Raw genomic sequence first — 25,617 nt, 5'->3', positions numbered from 1 at the left:
TTAATGTTTTATATATATATATAACATTAAATTGGGAGTTGGTAAAATCTCTGTAGGTTTCCACTTTTACCTGTTAAGGCACTTTCAGGTTCCATAAAAGGATGGAATTTCTTAACCAGTTGAATATGTCAGTTTCCCCAAGGAAGATACTGCACCATGAAGTTGGTTTGTTATGCTGTACCTCATTGAGAAGTTTGATCTTCTTTGTTACTGATTATCTTTGTTATATACAGGTTTTAATTGGTATCTTCTCTGTGCATTGCCTTCAGGTTTTGCCCATGGATGAACGTGGTCTAACTCCTTCATCCCTAACTTCACCTAACAGATCAGGTCCTCCTGCTTTACCTTGTGTTGTGTCTGGTTTCCCTGTGCTCTCTGACAGGGGACGTAAACCCATCGAATTCAAACGTCAAGGGAAGCAGGCCAACAGGGATGACTGGAACAAGCTCATGATGGCTGCGAAGATGGCTCCTGAAACACACATAACTGATGTCCTATCATTCATTGGAGAATGGTGTGGAGGGTCTCCTAGCTTCTCATTTCAGTAAAAGGTGCAGATATTATTTTACAGTATATTCTGGTAAAGTTGGTTAATTGGTGCTACATTGTGCCAGAGTGAATCTTGACAGGGATTAAAAAAGTGTAATTTTAGAAATGTTATGCCTCCGTCCTTATATCACTGTTGCAAAAATGGAAATGTCACTGTATTTTTATATATATACAGAAAGTAGCAGGTATGAGTCTGGAATGATATCATGACCTATTTCAAGGTACTATCATGGTATTCTAGGGTGACTGGGGAAAACAATGAAAGCAGACTGATGGCAACCTGGACAAGGTTAAACAAGGTACCTCCTATTACTTTATTGTTCATTACAGTTTGTATATTACATTTTTTGCTCATTCTTAGTGTTGCATAGGTAAGTGATATTCTAGTCTTATTTTTGAGACACAAATCATATACCACTTCTTATTATCAGTATGGTAGTTCGTACTCTTGTATCACGCTATAATCTTTCACTTTAAAGAAAAATATAAACCCTTAAGGAAATGTTGTGATTTAGAATTATGGTAACTTGGAAAATGTATAAATATGCAACCTTAACAGATTTTTCTGTAAAACATCAAGATTGAAAGGGCATGATAAAATTCTCAGATGTGTTTACGCAGTGATTGTTGGGTTCAGTATACAGGTTTTGGTTCTTAAGACTGTATATCATTATTAATTCACAAAGCAATGTTGAGACTAGTACCCTTGAATAATTTTGTAATCTTACACATTATATCTAAAAGTAATCAACTCTCCTAATAATGTCTGTTTCCAAATAGTTATAGATATGTTTCTCATTCTTGAAATTTTCTGTGATTTTTAGTTCAATGGGTAGACAATATTACCACAGAACCAATTATTTGTAGCTATATACAATATAATATTAAATTCCTTGGTCTTTTATACTGATTGGGTGGTAGTGTATATAATGATACAGTGTTAAATATAAAAGTAGGACACCTAATATTAAAATTTATTTAAATTTCTCACAATTTTGGTTATTGGCATCATACGTTCGTAAGGATATCGTGTGGGTTGAACAACAGGGCTCCAGAATACATCACAGGATTTCTTCATGTACTAAGCTATTTTATTTTATATTCATAAATGCTACAATAAAAATATTACAGCAATAACAGCTTTCATAATCATACCTTCTGGAAATAGTGACTTCTACAGGTGACTGGAACTATTAGTAGTAGCATAGTATAAACTAAAGAGTGCAAATGAAAATATTTTGAAGTTCAGGAAATTTTTAAGCTAAACTTTTGCTTTTTATATTCTGAACATAATAATTTATCCCACGATAAAGTTTATATATTAAAAATTAAATGGTTTGGTAATGGCTCTCTATACACATACTGTTCAGTCTCTTGTGCAATAATCAGTCATGTCACATACCACCATACATTTTCATATAAGATACACACAGATTTCATCCACATAACATTCATATGTGTACTATCACAAATTTTTTTCTGGGTTAGCAACTGAAACAAATTTGTGGCTTTTATCAAAGTTCATCTAGAAAGAATGCCAAACTATAAACATTCTATTGCAGGTTTGTCCACAAATTATGTATAAAAAAATTAGTAAACTGATTTTAACAGGTGTGCATAAAATAATACACAATGTTTTACACATATACAAGAACACAGATAACACTCTGTTTCACAGATTTTTTGCACTTCTAAAATACACAACAAACTCTTTTGTGATTTAATATATGGAAATGTTCTATAACTTAAAATTTGTTTGCCTTTGTGTTTTGATTATAGGAATCATGGATTTAAGGCTATAATATTTTGCTGCCTTCTCTTTTATTAATACATCAGGGTTCCCATTCATATCCAACTTATCCAAACTTTGGTGGTCATTTGTAAAATATGAATACTTCAATGACTTAATTGCATGTAATAAAGTAGAAACATCTTTGGAAGTAAAGACATGTTATAATGATGTAGTATACTTTGCTTCATCGTGAGTAAATACAGTACTTTCTTGCATAAATAAAGGTTTTGGTACTCAGATCTTATAATGGGGATTATTTGTTGAATCAAACACACACAAAATAGCTTTAAGATATAAAACAATAATGCTGATTTTAACTCGTAAAAGCCATCCAAATAATTTCTTCATGACCATACAATTTTTTGATTCCTTCATTAGTAACGGATACCATTGTGCCCTGACAGGAAAAAGTCCTTGGTACATATAATGACATTCCAGGTTTCACACAATTGTGCAGCTACACTGAAATAGTCAAACATGTCTCCCATATATCCTGTAATGATATCTGCCCACTACTGGGTTAAGAGAAAAAAGCTGAGAAATGGGATGTCTGATACTAGAATCCAAACAGCCAAAATTAAATGTTGAAACTAAATTATATAGAGCAGAGTCCTTCCTGATAAGCTAATTGTACGTTCAGCTAGTCAAGTAAGTCCAGCTTTAATGGGGCCTGAAGGTTCATTACCATGTTCACAAGGGCCTGCCACCAGTCCGTCCTTACCCAGATGAATTCAATAGACACCCTCCAACCCTACTTGCCTGAAATCCATTTTCTTAGTATCCTCCCATCTATGCCTAGGTCATCTAAGTGGTCTCTTTGCTTCAAGCTTTCCAACCAAACTTGTGTGTGCATTTTTCATCTTCTCCATGTGTGACACATGTCCTGTCCACCACATCCTCCTTTATATTTCCCCATGGTTTCTGAAAGTAGGAGGTTGCCTTATATTCAGGCTACTGTGGTGAGGTATATGAAGAAGCCCTTTTATAAATGAAATCTGAAGGTTTCTAATGATGGTACATTATAATCTGTAAAAGTGGTGTTTTAGACTTTGTCCATGGTCTGCCGATGTTTCAATAAAATTGCATTTCAGAAGCTGGATTTTCTTCCATCTTCCAGTAAAAAAAGGAAGGACAAGGACAGAAACCCTGGTCTGAGACTAGCTTAACCAGGGGGCCAGACAGCTAGGGTTTTTGTCCCCCCCCCCCCCCCCCCCCCCAAGATGATCCAGCTTCTGAAACGTAATTGTACTGAAATATAGATGATGGACAAAGCCCATACTACCACTTTTACAAGCTCTTTCATCATTATTTCCATTAGTACTGTCACTTAAGTCTACTTTTTAATGGCCTGCTTCAGGTTCATAACTACACCTCAGAGAGGGGCCAGCGTTGTATTTTATAATACCCTAGAGAGGTAGACTGTATTTATCCAAATACCATGTACGCTTTTTTAAATTCATACATAAAAAACCAGACGTGTGACATACGAGGATTCAATTTTGGTAATACACATTATGCATTGAACTTTGGCAACATTATTTCCAAAACCTGAAATATGCACCAGGTACATCAGTGAACATGAGATTTTACTCAGCTTACAAACTTACTCAAGACAAGAAAAGACGTGCATTTTTATCCCAGCAATCCTGAAGTTATTCTTGTGACTTACTGTGAAACCATAAACAAATTAATTACTTAATTATTAATTGTAAATGATTAAACTTTCTTGTCTGATACCTTTTGCCAGTCATAAACATTACTACTAAGAAGTGTAAAAATGCCTGTTTATGCCTATTTTACTCATATATTAAATATGTAAAATCAGAGATTACAGTGGCTCAACATAACACATCTAGTCATAACACCCACACGACTGAATGTGGCTCTGCGGTCATGTTAGACAAAACCTCTGCCACAGGAACAATTTTTTTGGTCTACAATTTCTCAGTATTTGTGGGAACCCTGTGTATACTTACATTATCACTAATATAAATACAGGAGGCTGTGTATTCTACAACACTGAAACATATTAGGCAGGCACGTCTTCTGTATTCATTTAATAACAACAATGCAAAATAATGGAAGTTTCTGTACACATGTACAATGCACTCTGCATTGCTGATTTAGAGTCAATTCGTTTTTTGGAATTAACTTCGTCAGTGCATGCTGAAGAGGTCCCCCGCAGATGGGAGAGGTGCTAAGCCCCCTGTCACATCTGGGAGTTGTGTGAGGTCAGGGAGATTCTGTATATGGGACTTCACCTCTTGTCTCACCACATAAACCTTCTGTAGCTTCTCTGTATATTCCTGTAATAAAGAAGCAATTGGTTTTATTTCTGAGCAAACAGGCTTATACTGTCATCATGCCTGTCTTCCCCAATGACTTTTGAATCAAGTGGTGGTGTTTTATTAAACATGGTACAACCACCATGCTACTAAAGGCAACCCCATCTTTGTACATTTTAATGTTCTATTATCAGTCTATAAATTCTCTGTAAATTTCATTACTGTGTTCACAAAAACTAGTCAAAAGTTTTATCTTTGTCACAGATAAGGGAAGAGGAGGTATGCAGAAAAATCTGCGCAACATTCAAATGGTCTCGAACAAGAGACCTTTTACTTAGAAATTCAGTAACTTAACCTGAGACCATCAGGTCACTAATTCTCCTTATTGACAAAACACTTGTTTAACTGTAAGTTTTCACCTCTAGCCTGTGTTCAGCTTGAGCAAGCAAGTCTTTCTGTGCTTGGAGAAAGTCCTTCAGCATGGTGGTTAGTTTCTTGCGGTACTCCATCTCTGATGCCAGTCTACTGTTGTAGTCTGTCAACAAATGCACTGCTTCATTCACCTGGACTGATAACTTCTCTGCTGATGCTTTATCTGTAAGTAGAAAAACTATCAAAAGCAGCTGCCCATTTCAACCCTATTGCAGTGACAGCATATTAAAGTATAGTTTAGTATTTCATGGCATAGAGTGGTTACCACCTACAAGACCACATGGTGTCACGATCCAGATCACATCTGACACCTTGATCTCCATGAGAACCTCAAAAATCATATATTTCTTCTGTGTGTATATGAATTATGTATATTTACATAAACTATGTTCATAATATAATTATTTTAACTTTAAACCTGTTCCCTGCACGGTGTAGTTCGAAGCAGTAAAGTGAATATATTCTTCCTGCACACAGTATATTTTGACACACCTCATTTCCACTCAGCATTATAATCCCAGCTGATCATACCAATATGTTTAGTATGCAGTTTCATTCTGTTATTCCTGCACAATGTTATCCACATTAAATTAGCAATGAACATTGTAAGAACTATTCCCTGCAAAAATTACCTTCTAGTTTAGAAAGTAGTCCAATTTCTGAAACCTCTGGAGGCAAGCTGGCGATCTTTTCTCTGACAAGCGCATCACTGGATGCAGAATTTTCTAGATCCTAAAACAAATGAACAAATCAAGGCTGAGTGTATTGTATAATATTATGAGCTATAAGGTTGCATTTACTGAACATATTTTAAAATTCCCCATTTTTTTTAAGAGTGTATAACTTTCTAAATTTTTCATGGATGTGGCATTTACTATATAAGGATTCCTAACATTTTAAAATTTCTAACAGAGATTATTATTTTATTTTCTGAATATTTCTAAGGGAAATTCAGTCCACATTTTTAAATAATATAGCTTGTCTAGTCTATAATTTTTGCATTTTATTCACTTCTAAAATATCATTAGTTACGTACTGACATTTTCCATTAAGCACCAACATTTTTCATCAGACAGCAACACCTTCAAATTCAATTAGCCTATTTATTCTTTAGTATCAATAATTAAGTAGCCAGGCCTCTATCCTGAGTCAGTTGAATTCAGTACACCCTCGCATCATATTTATGTATGTTTAATATTATCTTCCTCTTTATGTGTAGGTCTCTAAATGGCTACTTTCCTATAGGTTTTCTACAAATTTTTGCATGCATATCTTATCTTTACCATGCACACTACATGTGCTCATCTTCCTTGCTTTAAGTATCCTAAATAACATTAGACAAAGAGAAGAAATTATGAAACTCTTCAATATGTAACTTTCTCAAACTAAAATTTTATAACTTTCATATACATTTCCTGCACAATAACAATAACTGACAGTAAGAATTATCAGGAATATAAGTGTAATTCAAATCTCTGTATTTAAATGTATAATGTTATATCTTGACTACTAATTATGAACTGAGGTAACTCAATAAAGTGACTGGCTACAGGGTGGATGACCAGGTTTGAATCCTGGCATGGGCAGGATTATTCTCTTCACCATGTGCATATCAGTTCTGTAATCCTCCTACTCTAACAAGTACTAGGGGCTTTTTCCCCAATGGTACAGCAACTGAGCATGAACCTGACCACTCATTTCCAACTTAATCTGTAACATATTCTCAATTTAAAACTGTCCTCTCACCATCAAAGCTTTAATGAGCTCCTCAGGTTCAGGAGGGTCTCCAGCTGGAGTTCTTGGCGACAGCGTGACATGTAACTCCTTCATCCCATCTACCTCAATTTCTACTTCTGTCTCAGACTTCTTGCGTTCTCTAATAGGAGACCTGGATCTGCCAACGGCCACTCTCTTGGTAGGTGTTTTATCTGTCTCTGGTCTGACATTTTCCACCACCTTAACTTTTTTCTTGGGAGGTGACCCCTCTCTTTGACTTCCTCCTTCTGCTTGGAGTCATGCATAAATATTGAAACAAATGTTAGACTAGCCAATTCAATATATCACAAACTCATATTCCTTTTGATCCAAAGGAATTTTTATGCCAAAATCATTTGAAGCTACCATAAAATTATACTTGAATTCAATCTTCTGTGTTTTCATCTCTGCTATACTAAAAGCTTGTACCTTCCTACCCATAAATCAATGTTTATAAAAAAAACTTCCCCAACATGAGACAATATGTGTTGCAACATTTTTAATTCAAATCTGTTTCTACATATTTAAAATTAATTTGTAAACTGTGGAAAAAGCAGTGAGAGTACTCTTCTCATTTATTACACATTCCCAAAATGATAATTTAAGAAACTGCTCTATGAACTGTAATGAAAATTACATTGAGCCTGATGAATGAAAATTATAATAATAATTTGAAGAATAATATGAACATAGTTTATGTATATACATACTCTTCTGATAATACATGTCTTGGTATACTATGAGATCTTTTTATCTTATATTAGTGTGCTACCATGATATAGATGCTACTCTGAGAATTCTACAGCTCATAATACAAGCATGTGAACCACTTTTCCATACTTACCCAAACCTCGTCTGAATTCTTTTATGAGCTTTGGATCATATACACTTCTTTCTTCCCATATTTGTAGAATCCTTTCAATACTTTTTCTCGTTTTCTCATCACTTTCAGGAACTGCCATATTTTCAAATGCTTTTCTGAGAACATTTCCAAATTCTTGCCCAAATTCTGGACCTTTCTTCTTACTATTTTGAATAACATCATTGGCCAGATACATAAATGTTAACTTCCTATGATCTTTAGCTGCAATGAAAGCATATATATAAATAAACTGCTGGTTTCACTAATGTCACATGCATACTCTCTCCATTTCAGACTCGAGTACAATTATTTATCTTCCCACTTTTTCCATACAGAGTATAAAAATAAATAACAGTAATTCAAATTAGAAATCTGCACTGACCCTTTAAAGTAGGAACCTCTTCTATATAACTCATACCTCCAATACTTCTCCATTACAAAGATCATCTGGATTATGCTGTTTCACCAAATTATTTCTGTTTATTGTGAGAATCATACAAAATCCATAAATACTCTGTGGGCAAACTGCAATTACTGAATGTTAAAGCAGGTATATATAGTTACTATCTCACGTTAAATAGTTAACAAATGTTCTTTCGGCAATAAGTACAAATTTCGAATCTCTGCCCAAACACATCAAATCATATGATGGGTGAAAATCACCAATGACAAGTTACATGTCTGAAATTCAAAGCTAGTAGCTATGCACAACAATACCTGACTGTTTAAATGCCTGAGAATCTTGTATAACTTTCTGACATAATCATGTATCAATATGATGCAAGTAGGGCTTCAACACTCGGCGGACAGAAATTATCTATTACAAGGGTGTTATAAAACTTGTTTTCGAACTATTATTTGAAAGATACGTAAACAAGTAACTTTCTTTAATAAATGTCTTTCCGTTTTCAATAAATATAACCAAACAAAGATTGTAAACTGTCACAAGTACGTAGTTATTTGCAATCTCAAAATGTAACATGAGAATGGGGTCCCAGAAACTCAAATTTTACTTCTCTGGTTAATATGATCTATATCCACTATCACCAATTGCTGGTGTAATATAACAGCGGTCGTTAAGCAAATGTATCACTCAAAACTAAAGCATGCAGCTTAAAAACATTCATCCTAAAAGTAAATAACCATACACTCTTAGCCACTATTCTAATCGCTTACCTTTCTGAAGTTCCCTGAACCAAACTTTTACAATTGTGGCATGATGTTTCCTATGATGTATTAACCACAAGGAAAGTGTCTGAATGCTCTGTTGCGAACTGTTTAGATCTGCTAGCTTTTTCGCTAAAGCACCTTCTGTAAAACCAGCCATCATCTCAATAAACATCCACAGCAAACTGTTATTCTCCAAATTCCGATCCTCTGTTGTTTTGATCATTCGTTTATGGTATGTCGGATAGAGTACGTTAGTATAAACACGTTTCGAGTTCGATTTCGATCGCAAAACGAGGTAGCAAGTTTAGATTTGGGCCGCTCGAAGCGCTGCGAGCAACCCACATACAAGTCGGCGGGAAGTGGCATGGAGTTACATTCAAAGTACACTGATTTTATATGCAAAACATAAAGTGAAAGAAATGCAGCAAGTTCTTCAGCTGACTGGTTCACTGGTATCAAACATGAAGATCGACGAGGTAATTCAACATTTATTATTATTATTATATTATATTGGCTTATAACATACTAATGCGTGATTTGAGAAAGGTCGATCGTGAATCCAAAGAATTTAGTTAAGATATGTGAGAAAAACGTTTATCAGTTTTATCAAAATATTCTTCATAATGTTCACCAACTGGAGATATGCTCGGAGTGGGATGATATATAGAAACTAAGAATTTTAATGCTCGTGTATGAGATATAATGACATACAGGTATGCAAAATTAACTTAAGGCATCTTTCAAATGAACGCCAAATTGATATTGTGTAAAAATGTTTTCAAACAGATTGTGTACCATTATATGCTTAGCATATATATTTCTAAGCTTTATAGCATATTAATGTTACAAACATATACCTACGACATAAGCCTGTATGTGTAGAACACAGTACAACAGAACCAATCAGGTAAAATCGCCCCGATGACGGAGGCAGTATGACCTCTGAAACGTTGGTTAACATCGACCAGACTGCACAGCGCAACAACCCAGAAGACAGCAATCTTCAGGTAAAATGTATTTTTAACCAGCACCAACCATCCCATCAGAGTCATTGCTTGCCATCAATAACTTACCTGTTAGCCACCTCGTTCAGGCTTACGTTCCCCGATTGTTTGCGCAGGCGCAATTAGAAGAGACACACTATAGTTCAGACTCGAGGTATGGAGGGAATGATGACCTACCAAGCTGTTAGCCAGACCTCGACTGCTAACACTCAACTTACTTTTGACGTAGCGCGCCGTACCACATTTCTCGCCTGCGCTGTTTTGTAATTTGTGATCGAGCATCATGGAAGGTAAAGTACGACGTTTTTCTCAGTTTCCATTTTCACGAACCCTTACCCTGCCTCGGGATTTAGCTAAATTTGTTTTAAGTCAAGCTCCGCCATTGTTTAGAACATATATTTACTGCTCAGTTGTATTAATCTTGGTCCACGCCCGAATAGTTTGGTGCTGTATCATGATTGCCCTTGGGTGTGGCCATAATGCACGCCTTGAACTTACAGCCAATGCCATTATCCCACATTGTCTGCCGCAGGGGCTCCGAAAACTCGTGTTTGCTGTCTTGTGGACGTTAAAGACGCTGTCGTTTTCATCGTATTCACAACTTCATATTGGTACACTTTTTCTAAGAGGCCCACTACTAGGCAGATGATATGTTTTGTAAGGTATCACACGCTACTTTATTGACATAAACACGTCCTGAAGCTACATAATGGGATATCTAGGCGTAGAGGGGAGAATAATATTGGAATTTATATATAATAAATATGGTGTGACAACGCGAAATGAATTCATGTGATTTAGGATATGATCAGTGGTAGGCTTTCGTCAATACGGTAATCGATGGATTCCATAAGTCGGATAATTGTTTAACTATCTTGTGCCTGACTATTTTCTCTTTATGAAGGATTTTGCGCAGTGAAGTCTATTATGAAAATGTGGCGGCAACTTTCACATTAAACGTTACAAATAATATTTCAGAATTTTTGTCGACTTTCATTTCTTAATGATTTTAATCTTTGTTGCCGTTGTCATCATCCTAATTATTCATATAAGTTTTATTATTGTTATTTATATTTGTTTCCTTTCTTCGTTCTATAATTGTCTATTTAATGCCAATGTGATTATATAAGTGTTTGATATGTTATTGTGCGACTGCAATTTTATAAATATATGTAGGGCACTAATGTCAAACACGTTTCGACCTCAGGAGGTCATCATCAGTGGCACAAAAGACGAATTAATCCATATATATCAAGGTCTTTGAGGTATGAAAATAAAAAAATAATAATTCAATTTGAATAATATAGATCTATGTGTTCCAGCAGATATACTTTTCCACTCTTGTTTCATTTTATAGAACAAGTAGTCGTACTAAAAGAATGGTGGGTTAAAGGTCGTGCATTTGCCCAGAGTTGTTTATAACTACGATATAGAAAACGATCAGAAACTCGGTGTCGTAGCAAGGAGAAGTTGCCGAAGCAGGTTGTTCTACTCTTTACCTTGTACCGCTGCGGGAGGGGTCAGTGTGGCAGTGTGTCTGCTCTGGTGAAGTTGCGGAGAGAGAAAACAGTTTAGTGGGGTCTCTGACTCTTCCTTTCCGTCGGTAAGACTTTCTGTTACAGTGCCTGACCACCATCATGTTTGATGTACGATCTGTATTGTGTAAAGGGACGCTGTGCGTGATTTTATTCCTTTTGGTGACATACGGCGCATCGCAACAGTTAAGAGGACACAGAAGTGATGCAAGTGAGTGGATCACGTTATATATTTACGAAAGTTTTGTGACAATTTGTCAGTTTAGAGAATTTGGAGATTTGTGGAATTCCTAATGCTGTCTAACTCGAATAAACCACTGCAGTCTTCCGAGTTTAGAAACTGAATGTGAACTCAGGAGCAGCGTGAATTGTTTTCGAGTTGGACCATAAACTTATTTTTAGCGTTTTATTAGGCAAAGACACAGTTTTGCCCCAAAATTTAGTAGCTTTATTTAAGTAAAGTAAAGTAAAGTTTGTCCCACTATACGCCATGTAGGCGTTTGGGGTGAGTGGAGGTATAGCTCCTCTCTTCCTTGACCTCGGCACTAGATGGGGGTGAGTGGTCAGCATCACGCCCCGGATGGCTTTACTCCCGGGAAAGGACCCCGGTAGCCATTGTAGAGGAGGCTGGGTGGGCCTCAGAGCCGGTCTGGACGTAGAGGATAGAGGAAAAATCTTCTGCCCTCGTCGGGGATCGAACCCCGGCCGTCCAGCTCGTAGCTAGTCACTATACTGACTGAGCTATCCCGGCTAGATTTAGTTACAATTATAAAATTTAAATTAGAGAAAAATATAATCTACTTTGTAAAAAGATTACTGCCTGCTGTGAGTTGCATTGTATAATCTCTTAGAAACAGACCGACGTTTGAGAGGAGCTTAGTGCCCCCATCAGTATGGCGATAAGGCAGTTACTAAGCACCCCTGAAATGTCGGTCTGTTTCTAGGGCACTACAGGGCGCAGCATCCCAGGAGACAGCCATCTGCACACCCGCCTTTTTAAGAACCTGAAAGCTCACCTAGTTAATAAGACGTTGCGGAGATGCGAACATAAATTAAATGTATCAGGATAGGGTCCCATGGCGAAATTTCATGTTCATGGTTATGAATCTTAAAAGTTCTGTAACGGAAAATAAATTCCTAACGAGGTGAACCGGACTCAGAACCGCTGGGTTTATTATTTGGCTACATAAGATAGTGTAGTTAGATACAGAGCCTGTTAGTTCTTTGTCATTTATTTAGCTGATTTCATGGTTTGTTATATATTTATTTAGGTTGAATTAGGGAAAATTACGAAAAATTTTACCAAGTCTCGGGACTGGATGGATTCTTTGACACGATCATGGAAGTTGGCCCAGGACAGGGGGCCGATGGTTTTTTTCGAAATCGGCCTCGTATTTTGACGTTGTAACATAGACTGACAGACTTATATGAAATAATTAAAATTATGCGTTTACATATTTTCCCGAAACGCAGCTAAAAGTCAGACGGAAGGACCTATGTAGCTGAAGTGTCAATAACATTTCTGCGGCGTCTTAAAGATTTCACGTATTAATTATAACGGAACTTGAACTTGGCGTTTTATGTACGGCGGGAGAAACCAACCATGACCTCCTCTTTATACCACGACACGAACAAGCGCTGTATTTTCATGAATAAATATTGAACTGACTTCCATAAGCATCGTCTCCTACAGAGCGAACCTTCGTCCCCGATTGAAGTACGTATTTGTAGACTTGACATTTGCATTCATAAATTTCTATGTCTTCCATTGTGTTGTGCTATTCAATGCTAATTTAATGACAAAAAGGATTTCCACTATTGAAGCAAAGTAATTTGTTATGAACTGGGACATTTATATCCCAAGATGCCTGTCTTCTGGATTGTAGTGCCGTGTAGTCTAAAAAGGACCGATGCTTGTCTTCGAGAAGGTGAAGTACATTTTCAGCATTTTCTGCAAAGCTCTTTTGTAAGTTATTCCTTACAAATAAATACTGAATAACAACTAATTTAATTTATCTCGTAAAATTTATATTACTGCACGCATGGGGAAGGCAAGGGGTGTATACAAAATTTTGGTACGGAATCCTTCTGGAAAACGACCACTGGGCAGACCAAGGAAGAGATGGGAGGATAATATCAAGATGGATCTTAGGGAGGTGGGCTATGAGGATGATAAATGGATGGGGTTGGCTCAGGATTGTGGCCGGTGGCGGGCTTTGGTATTGTCGGTGTTGGACCTGCGGGTTCTGCTACCAGGGAGTTAGTTTAGTTAGTTCCAGAGCTTACAAATACTGTTCTAGGTAGGGCTGCGTTTTATGTGGAACATTCTGTATTTATAGATGGGGTTCAGCATCGTGTTTTCTTTCGTTAGTGAGAACAGTTATGACAAGTGAAGGTCTGCATAACAAATTACAAACAGCAAAGTCAACATTTGGCTAGGATGCCTGCCCTTTGCTGTCACATGAAGATGTTTATCAAGACACGATTCGTTGTACTGCTCTCTACGATTTGCACCAGGATGATCCTGTGAACTGAAGCGAGCAGGAATGTGTACTGCCTTTGCTTCGAATCAGGATACCGAGCAACTTCGTTCCCCTATGTTAGTATCATGCACTTCATTTGAGTGAGCACCTTTGCATTTTTTGATGTTTTTGACGCTGTGGTGCGAACAAAGAACGAGTAAAATGCTTTACTTTACGTAATCTGAGTCTTCTTGTCACTTCTTTCGTGGGTGCGAATATTCTTTTCTGCAATTGGTATAGGATGAGAAAACTGTGGCTACGGAGAGAGAGAAATAGTCCTCGTTTTGAAATTGTGAATGATAACGATGTCCAGTTTTATGGCTGCAACCAATGAACCACTGGATATATAAATGCGAAACTACACCTTATTGTGTATTTGAAATTAATAATATCACGACCGTGCGATTCTTTTGAATTTACATCCCAGGAATATAAAATAGGCCTACTCGAAATTTGTACTACTGAAAATATGCAGCATTGAGTTGGATCATTAAGTTGTATGATTATTTATTTATAATTCTTGCTAGACTTCAATAATTGAATGAAAGCAGACGTAATAAGTTATTAAGTAAACTCCTTATTTATTTTAATTTTTAAACTTGTCGATTCACCCTTTGCGTCTTCCTTTCGAAAATGACACTTTCTGCAAATACATGTATTTTATAGATGTCATTCTTATTTTCTAACACTGTTTGCCTTCTGTCTAAATAAGCCTTTCTCTTTTTATCGCTTCCGTTTCGGTGTGACACATATCCCATTTTTGTGTCCTCATAAGCAATTATTTTCCTTACACATGTGTTTTTGTGCCAATGAACTGTGGATTTATTAGATTAAAATCATTTTCTCAGCTGCATGGGTCTCTATAGCGTCTAATTGGAAAATTATTAGTGAATTATGACTTGAGAATGATATGAAAGTTATGGTTGTCTGTTCGAGGTCAATTCTTCTATATACTTGGACTGACTTATGGAAATCACGAAAAAAAATCTGCCACGATAGTCGGCTTTGACTTCAGAATTGGACCCGGATCCTCTCCAATACTTAGTTCTGTTGTAAGTCGTTCGATCCTATGTCTAGTAATATTGTTAGTTTTACCCGGAGTATTACAGTTCATAAATAGCAAATATCGCAAAATTCGCTACTCTTTGGTTATTCTATGTAAATGCGGTTAGGTTAACGGAGAAGAGCCTATTGTTAAGTGCACCGAAACTGAAATACAGTCATACTGCATGTCAATACCATATAATGCTATTCCTCTAAGGGATAAATTTATTTCTTCAATCCTCTCAGATTTCAGTTTTCACACACAAAGGGGACCAAATATTTTGTGAGGAGCGTGGAAAGGGTTTAAACACCAGTTATGAAGGAATCACCCAGCTCTTTCTCCATCTATAGAAACAGATGAAAGTCATGCGGATTAAGAATCAAGGCAAGGCAGTTCAGTTTTCACCGTAACAAGGTAGAACAGGAAAGAATGACTATGAGAATCATCCAGCGAATTCTCGTACAATGTAAATCATTAAACTACAATGTTTGCCTGTTATTGGCTTCTTGCTGTTGGCAAACACGTAAATAAATTAATTGAATTGAATTGAATTAATATAATATATAGAGGAGACCTACAATTAGTAGTAATAACCGAGAACTGCGCTCGTTTGTGAGAATTGTTTTGCTGATGTAATTTTCATCTTAAATAAACGTGAGTCGTTTGTCACGTTCTAAACGCTTGAGAATATTGTCGATTGTCAGGTGGCTTCGATTTATCAACGGCCATTGCAAGTGAGAGTGGTTGGCGTCACGCAGGTTCCAGTTAAGTTGCTTAGATTTAGATGCGCGAGTAAAAGAGTAACCTTCTGCTTAACCGCACTGTCTAATCACAAGGTACTTGATTTTTCGAAGGTTATGAATATATTACATTTCACATACAGTTTAGGTTAGCATTGTGTGTGTGTGTGTGTGTGTGTGTGTGTGATTCCTTGTCTGTCAGTTTCAAGTGTTTCTCAACTGCATAGATGCCGGGTTACAGTGTCGAATGGGAGGAGGGTCATTAAAGATGAACTGGAAAAGATGTGAAAAGAAGCTGGTTGTGATCTTTTGTAATGAACAGCCCCGTAATTTGAATACAGGGTCTGAGAAGACAACGAAAGACGTTGGGTTAATGGACCTCCTGTCAAAATTTCGAACCCGAGGCATCCAGAATACGAAATACTACAGTTGACCTCTCAACAAAGACGTTGTTGTGTTAAATAAGTTAAGTCATTAGAACGTTATCGTATATTTTATTCAGTGCTGTCTATTGGAATTCCTGAAGGATTTAGATATGTCACTTGTGGATGAGTTTCTACAGCGTGTTATTACTGCATTACGGCTATATTACGGTCATTCATGAACTTAATAATTTGTACGCTTAATAAACAATTAATGATATCGTATAAATGAAAATGTTATGGGTATGGCATGTAGCACGCACGAGAGATTCCTAATATTACAGTTATTCGAAAATCTTAAAGGGAAGAACCCTCTTGGAATACATTGGCGTTGATGTGAGAAAAATATTAAAATGTATTATTTTAAAGTAATAGGGTGTGAGGGTGTGAACTGTTTTTTTTTTCCTCCGGGTAGCGAGAAGTGGCAGCAGACTATTGTGAAAATAGCAATGACATCTGGGGAAAATGGCGGAAAATATTTAGACTAGCTGAAGACTATCAGCCTCTAGTGATGAGTATAGGCCTGCATTTGCTCCAAAAGACAGTCGATTTGACGTGCAAAGTTGCCTAACTAGATACTTCACAGAAAGTAGAGGATAAAGCGTGTTAGTCTGATAATGACCCACTTGTTGGTTCTCCAAGTAAAATGGCAAGCAGCCAGAACGTCATCTTAGTTTCTTGTCACATCCAAGGGGTCAAAAAGAAGACATCTCCGTGTTCTAAGTTCAGGAATTTCAAGCTAGACGTGGATAGCAATCCGAAGGAAACGAAACCATTCCAATCGAATATTTCACTTTAATTCTAATTACATTAGTTGTCCGATTAAAAGATGACTTAATGACGGTGCATCAACCATAAATTTGATTTGCAACAAGTACAGAGAGCGTGGAAATTAAGCCACACCCATTCTAAACCTTGACATGAAGTGGGAGTAATCACCGTCGAACTTCGGGTGCGTTTCTCACTTTGGACTGATTAGTCATTTCTGCCCACTGCCTAGGCCCTTGGCCCCAGAACCGATCTGAAGACAGAGGAAAATTAGAAACTAAAACTTTCCCTTCCTTAGAAATTATGGTAACCAAGTTGACCAAGGTGAATGTTTTCTGCAGTCATACTCAGATACGCTCAAAAATGTATGGTATTTTGTAAAGTGGTCTTTGAAATTATCGGATCTACGTTAGAAATGAAATCATTCTATTATTTTTTACAAAGTTGTCAAAATAGTTATTTACTTTGGAGTTATTCAATGCGTACGGACGCACAGACAGGTTTAGCTATTATAATGGGCGCTCAGCATATTTTCAAACTCACCTAAAAAGCAGGATCCCTCACAAAATATTAGTATTGTTAAATACAGACCTCCAACAGAACCAAGATGGGGAGACTTGTAATCACGTACTGTCCGTACCGAATTCGGCAGAAATAAAAAAAATCCATTTATTGATATCCTACTGAGGTTCATTCATCCTAGGGCTCTTCATTTAAGCCGAGGAAAAGTTATGATTATGAAAATATTTTGGGTTGTAGTGGCATGTAGTCTGGGTCCCTGATGTCGGAGACTGCAGGACCACTTAAACGTCTTACCAGACTACACGGCGCTACAACCCAGAAGACAGTTATCTTCGTACTCACCGCCTTGAGAACATCTGAACCCTAGCACGTAATTATATTTATCAAGCAGAAAAGTGTGAAATATGCTTACATGCTCGCAAAAAACCTCTAACGAGTTATACATGAAGTAACCTGTTGTCTTTGGGGACAAAGAAGTCCCCAATTAAAATCGAGTGTTAGCATGTGGATTCAAGGTTTAGAATGCATTTGAATAGAGTCCTTTCGCTTTTGTTAACAATCTTGCTGCGTCATTCATTTTGTAAAGTTCAAACAGACCATGCTAAAGCGTGATGGCCATCCATTATAAATAAGACAGAGCGGCCCAAAGAAGACTAGTGCAATTAAGGATAATAACGGTGTGGGCGAAAGCTAATGGTCTAATATGTTCTTGAAGCCCTGTTTAACAGATCCACATTCCTTCTTCGCCGTCCATTATGAACAAAACAGAATTGAATCCATCTGTACATTAGGACTTTTAATATTTCAGTGGTTCCGAAATCTGTATTCGTAAATGCGTTAGTTTGATTCGTGGCGCCAACTGAACGTAAATATATTACATAAGTTCTCTGGAGTCGAACATCTGGACAGTAGCTCCAAATAGACGACGGTTATTAAAATAAGTTATTTGCGATCGTTTTCAAATTTTAGCTGCAAAACTTAGCTAACATTTCAAATACTCTTAAAGAGGATGTGATCAGGACATGCAAAGAAAAAATAATGTACATTAGAGTGGATACATTAAGAGTGTAGGTTGTGTTAACGAATCTCTGAGCTTGTATTTAGGGTCATCTCTGGATGTCCACTCTTTTTATATGTATCCATATTCACGTAAGTAAATCTTTGCTTCTTGGAAGAGTTGACGGTGTACAAAACGAGTAAACACAAAAAGAAAGACATGAAGAATAGTTAGAAGGTAAAGAAAGGTTTTAGTGTAGAATACTGAGAAGAAGAATGAGAGAATATGAAAAGGGGAGAATAATTTATTTATTTATTTATTTTATATGTATTTAATGACGGTTTAATGAGTGAATGAGGAATGAGAGAGGACATAGAGGCAAGCGGTTGCAGTCTACTTTAAGGTGCTGTACCAGCATTTACCGAAAGGGACTCGAGGAAAACCACGGAACACGTGTGTGGCTCGAGTCCTTCCGAATACAAAGCAGGACAGTTAACCATTCGACCGCGACATTCGCTGAGGAGACAAGGAAAACGTATAAGAGACGAAGAAATGTGATAATAATGAAAAGGAGAGTAGCAGGCGGACGAAAGGAATATTACATTATTTTAATATAAATGTTGATGTTTTATTCTTATAGCCCTTTTGTCTCTAACTTTTGTCTTTGTTCGTAAGTAGCAATAGGAGATTACATAGGCAGAGTCTGCAATATGTCAGACAATTTCGAAAAATTCTGTGTTTATGTAGCTACTTCTTCAAAAACTAGGCTTTATGTATTCTTCGCAGAACTTCTGGTTCCACCTCAAGTCTCCTGAGTATGATTTTTTAATTTGTTTTTAAATCACGGTTTAGAAACAAATTAAGGAATTTGCAGTATGCCTTCATCCATGTCAAATGGAATTCAGCTAAAACAATGCCCCGGGTTTAGGTCAAGGTAAATTAGATTTACAACAGAGTGTGAAGGAGTGTAGGCCAGAATAAGAAGCGGATATTTGTACTCCAGCCAGGAAAATGGCCCTGAATGCATTATTAATTTGATTCATGTTTGCTTCTATAAAAATAAAAGGCCTGTCTTCGTGGTTTTAGGTATAAGTTATTTACACGAAATACGCCGTTACTGGGGGATTGTAGCAGTTATGTCTCCATCCATCCATGTATCTAAGTCTCCAAAACTAACCCCTTGAAGCAGAGTGCGTCTTAGGAAGCTATTAGTCGAGGAATCCGCCACCTTCTGTGGAACCACAACACTCATTACGGCGATAACAGAATCTCACCATTGACCCCTATCCTCAACCAAATGAATCCATTCTACATTCTCAAAACCCACTTCACTAAGATCTGTTTTAAAATTATCAATCGGTCTATGCCTGTGTCTTCCAAATTGATTCTTCCCTCCGGTTGCTGGGGTACAAATTTTATGTTTCAGTAATATATGGTGAAGATTAAGGATTGTAAATGTAGTCATCATGCAACTTTTTTCAACTTCTTGTGATTTCTCCCTCTTCGCTGCAGATGTCAAACTCCGAAACAAATTTGGAATAACTTTAATATAGAAAGTCTGGACCGAAAGATTACTAGAGATTTTATATAAATTCATAACCTTATAAGCAATATGTTGCTACAAAGTGGCAGAATGTTCTTCCAGTAAAACACTGTTAAAATTAATTAGTCTCCACAGTTAATTGGTTTATCTAGTTTATATGATTCATCCTTTAAAGCAAGACTCTATAGCCGTACGAGTTGTGTTTTACAAAGTTACCTTCCGTCATCCACGTATTTGTACATTTATATTGTAGTTTGTGTATCATTTCCTGTAATGTCCATAAAACCATTAAAACGGGTATGTAGCCACTTGCCAAATTTTTTGCTACGACAACGAATGAAGACGATTATTTCATATGTGTTTTTATGCATCGGTTAATATACATTCTCAAGCAAATATCAAGGACGTCAGCATTCTCAAGAGTCTTTCATGTTAGCTAATCTACCTTGAGGCATTAAATTTATAGTGGGTAACAAGTTATTTTGTTGCAATTTGACTTCCATCATATCACAAATTGTCCCCTCTATTAACTTGTCTTTATTTGTCCATGAATTTTTATGTTGAAAATGTTTTGTGTTGTAACGCTGAGCTTGAATATCATATTAATATGGATTACCGCATTAGCATTTGTAAGTGCTTTTGGGGTCATGTTAGATGAAAAACGTAGTTTTTAGTGAGGAAAGAAACCAGTAAGAGCATTTAGGATATGTAGAATTAAATTTGATTACTCTTACTTTGTTCCAGAGGTTAATCAACCTGCTAACCAACCATTAAGTCCATAATGTAGGGTCGTTTCTTGGTATTTTCTTTTTGTTTTTATGTGATCAAGGAATTATCTTTTGTGTTGCAATCCTTCAGTTCTTAAGTTGTAATAAACCATTCAGTAAACTCTATTCCACGAGTCTATTTCATCCATGCCATATCTTCAGAACATAGTATTTAGCAGACATCAAAGTAGATAAAACAGCTACTGATTAGAGACTTACGTCAAATGAACCTCGTGATTAGTGATATTTTGAATTCCTTACAAAATAGCAAAATGTAACAACGGATACATCAAATTAATTCTTGATGGTTCAAAAACATTTACATGCATTATGAAAACTGTAATCCAGGGCTCTCGGGTTCGATTCCCGGCGGTGCCCGAATTTATAACTTGTGTTGGGCAAGGCCGTGGTCTAGGCAACACGGAGTTTTCCTCCGGGGGCTTCCCCGGTTTTTCCATGGCATCCCAACAATTACTCCAATCACACACAGAAGAAGGCAATGGCAAACCACTTCTGAATCATCTGCCAAGAACGTATATGAACAGGTCCCAGTCCGAGAAAAGGATGGAAGGATCCTGTTCGTATGGACCTGTCGTCAGACAGAACACTAAATAAAATAAATAAATAAATGAAAACTGAATAAAATTGTTAAAGATGGCTGTCATCTGGATTTTTGCGCCGTTTAGTCTGGTAGAAGTTTAGTGACGTTTCAAAGGTGCTCGCTGCCTCTGCCATCATCAGGGCGATGATGCCTCAATCATTGTCTTCTGCAGTAGCCCATATGACAGTGATCTTCATACTCGCTGCCGTGATAACTTGAAATCTCACCAAATAAATCGTTGTTGTAGATCGTTTGAAACCATTAAATTCGTGATGAGACTTCGTTGTGCGTAAAATATTAATATTCTGAACCTCGAAACATGCTTAAACACCAGTTTATTGTGGAGGGAAAACTTGTTCTAATTAGAGGGTTCCTTGTTTATGAAACGCGTGATAAACGATTACGAACTGAGTTCATGTTTTACACGGCATCGAAGTCCAGTGCAGCTGCCTGAAATCGGTGTTAGAGTAAAAGCAGACCATCGACAATGCTGCATAGTTGCTCTTCTTGTCAACGCTGAAGTCACAACAGATATATTGGCCAACCTGCTAGAAATATTAAGTACTAGTGTTCTAGTAACACAGTATCTCAATTTTGTACAGGATGCAGTCCAAGATAACACTATAGTTATAAAATAATTCTGATACGTGTTTCGTACAAAAGTGTAATAAATAAAAATGTGATGAGGTATCTGTGCGTGTTCGTATGTTTCCAAATCCATAACTACGTAACGGATTCAGAATAAAATTTGGTTTTTGCACACGTTATGTAAAATTAATTTTGTATTAGAGTTATTGCAGTTGATTTTTGCCATGATGTATATTTGCAAAATGGCATGGATTTGTTCTGGATACCGGTTTGTTAACAATAGTCCGGCTCGTCTAGTTGACCGCCGCGACCGACAGACGACTGTGATGGAAACGGTAACGAACGGGTCCGGCCCCAGTTCTCCTTGAAGCGATATCGCAATCCACCCACCGATGATCCAGTATTCTCGCCAGTTCTTTATCTTCTTTTCATTCGGTCTTTGGCCCTAGGACAAAAGTTCTTGGCCTTTTTAGCTAGCGACATAGTGTCGATTCCGGGTAGGGCTATTAATATTTTGTTATTAACATCATCTCCATACCGACTGTAGGGCTGAAGCGGAAAACGGTAGGGAAATTTGCTCAGCGAAAAGACAACTTAATTCCGACACGTTGTTTTTATTGTCATACGACTACACCCTACCCCAAGTGGAGAAACAAGGAATTCACCTTCATGTGGAGGACGATGTTTGGAGGTAACTTCCCAGTATGTAACGGTCTGTTCTTATGTGAGATGCGCCATACCAACATCGATTCCGGCTGATTACGACATCGTAATTCGCTTTACTTCGATGTTCAGGACGAGCAAGTCACCATAAAGATCTGCCTGATTATGTGGGAAATTGCTGCAGGGCAACACTGGGTCATCAAAGTGGTACAATGACTCCAGGTGCATAAATAATCAGTATGCAACTGTAAGATTTTGTGTTAGGGTTATTCTTGAAGATTTCTGTCTTCTGGGTTATTGCGCTGTGTAGTCTGGTCGATGTTAACCAACGTTTCATCGCCCTGATGACGGAGGCAGTATGACCTCTGAAACGTTGGTTAACATCGACCAGACTACACAGCGCAATAACCCAGAAGACAGAAATCTTCATATTCACCGCTGTGAGAACCTCAAGTCTTACAGGGTTATTCTTGTTTATCCTAACACACCGTGCATAATATGAGGCCTGTACAATCTTCATTTCAGTGTGATGAGCAGAGCGATTAACCGGTGCCTCAGTCTGAAATAAGGGGACGGTGCTCCGTTTTGTGTTGGCTTTAGTGCAATTTGAAGTGCAGCGTTTGTAAGTGCATTTCTTTGTGCTTTGGTTTTGAAGTTTAACTGTATTTGACGAAACTGGTCAGCAGTAGAGATACAACACTATAGCAATACATACATTTATTTTTCCAGTTTATACACAAAACTTGTTTTAAAATAATGTTGTTAAAATTATTTATAACATTTACAATATAAATTGCATTATGTTATATTTTATGGCGCTTTCTGTGTCATTTATCACAGCGCTTTTATGTTATAAATAATTTTAACAACATTATTTTAAAACAAGTTTTGTGTATAGACTGGAAAAATAAATATATGTATTGATATAACACAAACATGACGCAATTAAGATACAACACTATAGATAAATAAATTAAATTGTTGTTGATTATAATAAAGAACAGATATATCGGAATTAAATTCTGGTTTTAATTTGTTGACAAAATTAATTGGGTTCTTGTCAACACAAGATGGTGCGTGCTTAGGTTACGGGTGGAGGTATTATAAATGTGGAAGGTAGATGCGAGTATACTCAAAAAGTAGTCGCGGATGGCCGATAAGGGGCGGTCTTCCACGTTGTGAAGTTTGGGCGGAACTAACCTCTCACTATATGAAAACTAATATCGTATGTTAAAAATTACGCAGTCCTTGGGCTTTGACTGCCAATAAACACCTGTTTGACGGTTATGTAGCACAAATGGCGGAGATAAGAAATTTTGGTCGACGATCATAAAGGAAAGATGCCACTTGGTTGGCCCATTCGTATATGTGAAGATAAGATTAAAACGTATCTAGGATAATTGTCGGTAGGTTGCGAAGTTAGAGACGCGAGTTAGCTGCCTCAGGATAGAATTCAATGTCAGGGGCTTGTGATTACGGCAATGTACTTTCCATAAACGCTAGAAACGCATTCATCATTTCAGAAAAATCAAGTGTTCGTGTAAGATTTTATCTCACGGGGTTCATTGAAGTTATGCTACTGACATCATTTGAGTTGGACCTTCCAAAAGCTTTCTTTAGCAACAACATCATTATCAGAAGAAATTGAATGGGCAGTGCATGTGCTTTCAAATTTCCAAGGTCGCTTTGGAAATAGTGAATGACTTGAACCGTGAAGAAATGTAAAACATTACCATTCTTTTTGAGCATGAGAATGAAGATGTTGGTGATTTCACGGTAAGAGTTTTCCGAAAGTAAAGAGTATCTTTTTGTGAAAAGTCTCCGCTTGTTAAAATACACACACACACACACACACACACACACACACACACACACACACACACACACATAAATCTCTGTCCGAGGTCAACCAATACTCAGACCTGATTCAAACAACAGACTGCCTGGCAGGAAACAAAACAAGTAACAGAAACTAATTTACAGTTACATCATGACGGAACATGCCAATGGGAGTCTGTAAATTTTGTTTCCTCTACGCACATTGGTCGTTATTAAAACCTGCTGGACGACCTGGTATTGATTCTGTGTAGTGACATATTTTCCAGTAGACCTTATAGCCAGTATACTTCCGAGGCCACCCAGGCGCCTTTGATGCCGGGAACAATTTCCCTCGCATAAGACTGATGGTGCATGAATCTGGCAACTCATGTCCGATTATGTTCAGCAGCTTAAGGACAGGTAACACACGAGACTTTCATTCTGGAAAGAACGCAGTTCGAATTTTGATCATACTACCGTCTAGCTTGACTGAGGTTTTCGAGAGTTTTTCCACGAAACTTCTGCATTTATCCTGCAACAGGCCGCTGTAGCCTGTTCAAAGTCCTTAACAAAGTATGTTCACTGTTCATGATAAAAGTTAAGCTAAGGTTAGCTAACCGAACCAAACCTAACACAACATAAACCAACTTAATCCAACCTAACGCATGGCAGTGACTAGTGGAGAGTTGTTATGAACACGGCAATGAACCATCGGATTCAATAGAAGGCGGTGAATATCTTTACCAGCTGAGCGGCTATTAGCTTCTCAAGAAGGACTGAGCTGTGCTTGAGTACCAAGCTATAAGATGTATGGGGGAGTGGAGGAAAATCTCTGGAGATTATTAATTTAGTCACTAGATGGAGGCGAGTAGAGCTTCATGTTCTGGCCATTTGCCCCCTGACAGGAATCGAATCCTGGTTATCCAGCCTGTAGCCAGTCACTGAACGAACACCTATCTTGACTCTTTCGTTTAGAAATATTATACATTCTAAATCGGGATGCGCATTACCACACTTGTTTGTAATAGAGTTTGTAACTTTGGTTGATGTTGTCGTACCTCAGATTATTGTGTTGTTATTAAGAAATCGAATCAGCCGAACATTCCATTTATAGGCCATTATTTACTTCCTTATTGTTCCATCATCTGTCACATGAACTAGCACGAGAGATCGGATTGTGGGTCATCCATATTTTCTGTGTTGTCTCATCACGTAGTTTCTTTAATTTTTCATTGTT

General features: G+C 37.2%; 3 protein-coding genes across 6 annotated transcripts in view; 2 read left to right on the top strand and 1 right to left on the bottom strand.

The window, feature by feature from the left end:
- The window catches only part of Oseg2 (intraflagellar transport protein Oseg2), a 31,063-nt gene extending 28,554 nt beyond the window's left edge, over positions 1-2,509 (top strand). For all 3 annotated transcript variants that reach the window (XM_087356910.1, XM_087356909.1, XM_087356911.1), the window contains exon 30: positions 270-2,509. In XM_087356910.1, coding sequence (XP_087213036.1) covers positions 270-548 — 279 coding nt within the window. In that variant the 3' untranslated portion in view covers positions 549-2,509. The remainder of the gene's footprint in view (positions 1-269) is intronic.
- Positions 835-9,135, bottom strand: LOC110831462 (regulation of nuclear pre-mRNA domain-containing protein 1B). Of its 2 annotated transcripts, none has more exons than XM_022067476.2 (6): positions 8,852-9,135; positions 7,658-7,897; positions 6,805-7,064; positions 5,691-5,790; positions 5,046-5,221; positions 835-4,647 (listed from the first exon to the last, which is right to left on the bottom strand). In XM_022067476.2, exons 1-6 carry the CDS (start codon positions 9,066-9,068, stop codon positions 4,498-4,500), a joined length of 1,143 nt encoding a protein of 380 aa, XP_021923168.1. In that variant the 5' UTR covers positions 9,069-9,135; the 3' UTR covers positions 835-4,497. The 2 variants fall into 2 exon arrangements, with proteins under 2 accessions (XP_021923168.1, XP_021923169.1); XM_022067477.2 differs by having other exon boundaries at positions 6,805-7,061.
- A 2,177-nt stretch (positions 9,136-11,312) lies between these two features.
- tfc (Brevican core protein triforce) overlaps positions 11,313-25,617 on the top strand; it is a 56,289-nt gene continuing 41,984 nt past the window's right edge. The window contains exon 1 of the mRNA XM_022067479.2: positions 11,313-11,595. Within this exon, the coding sequence (XP_021923171.1) occupies positions 11,487-11,595 (109 nt within the window). The 5' untranslated portion in view covers positions 11,313-11,486. The remainder of the gene's footprint in view (positions 11,596-25,617) is intronic.

The sequence above is a fragment of the Zootermopsis nevadensis genome, unplaced genomic scaffold (assembly GCF_977971745.1).
Source record: "Zootermopsis nevadensis isolate Lab colony 2312 unplaced genomic scaffold, Znev_1.0 Znev_ptg000028l, whole genome shotgun sequence".
Lineage (NCBI taxonomy): Eukaryota > Metazoa > Arthropoda > Insecta > Blattodea > Termopsidae > Zootermopsis > Zootermopsis nevadensis.
Note: the sequence above shows the minus strand (reverse complement) of the source record. Positions and strands in the feature narration are given on the sequence as shown.

Bases quoted from the DNA above. Each gene is read 5' to 3' on its own strand.
- LOC110831462 (XM_022067476.2), bottom strand. From the start codon at position 9,068: ATGATCAAAACAACAGAGGATCGGAATTTGGAGAATAACAGTTTGCTG. The intron at 5,791-6,804 runs GTGAGAGGACAG...CATTTGTTTTAG, and splicing joins AGCTCATTAAAGCTTTGATG to GATCTAGAAAATTCTGCATC. The intron at 4,648-5,045 runs GTGAAAACTTAC...TCTTTATTACAG, and splicing joins AAGCTGAACACAGGCTAGAG to GAATATACAGAGAAGCTACA.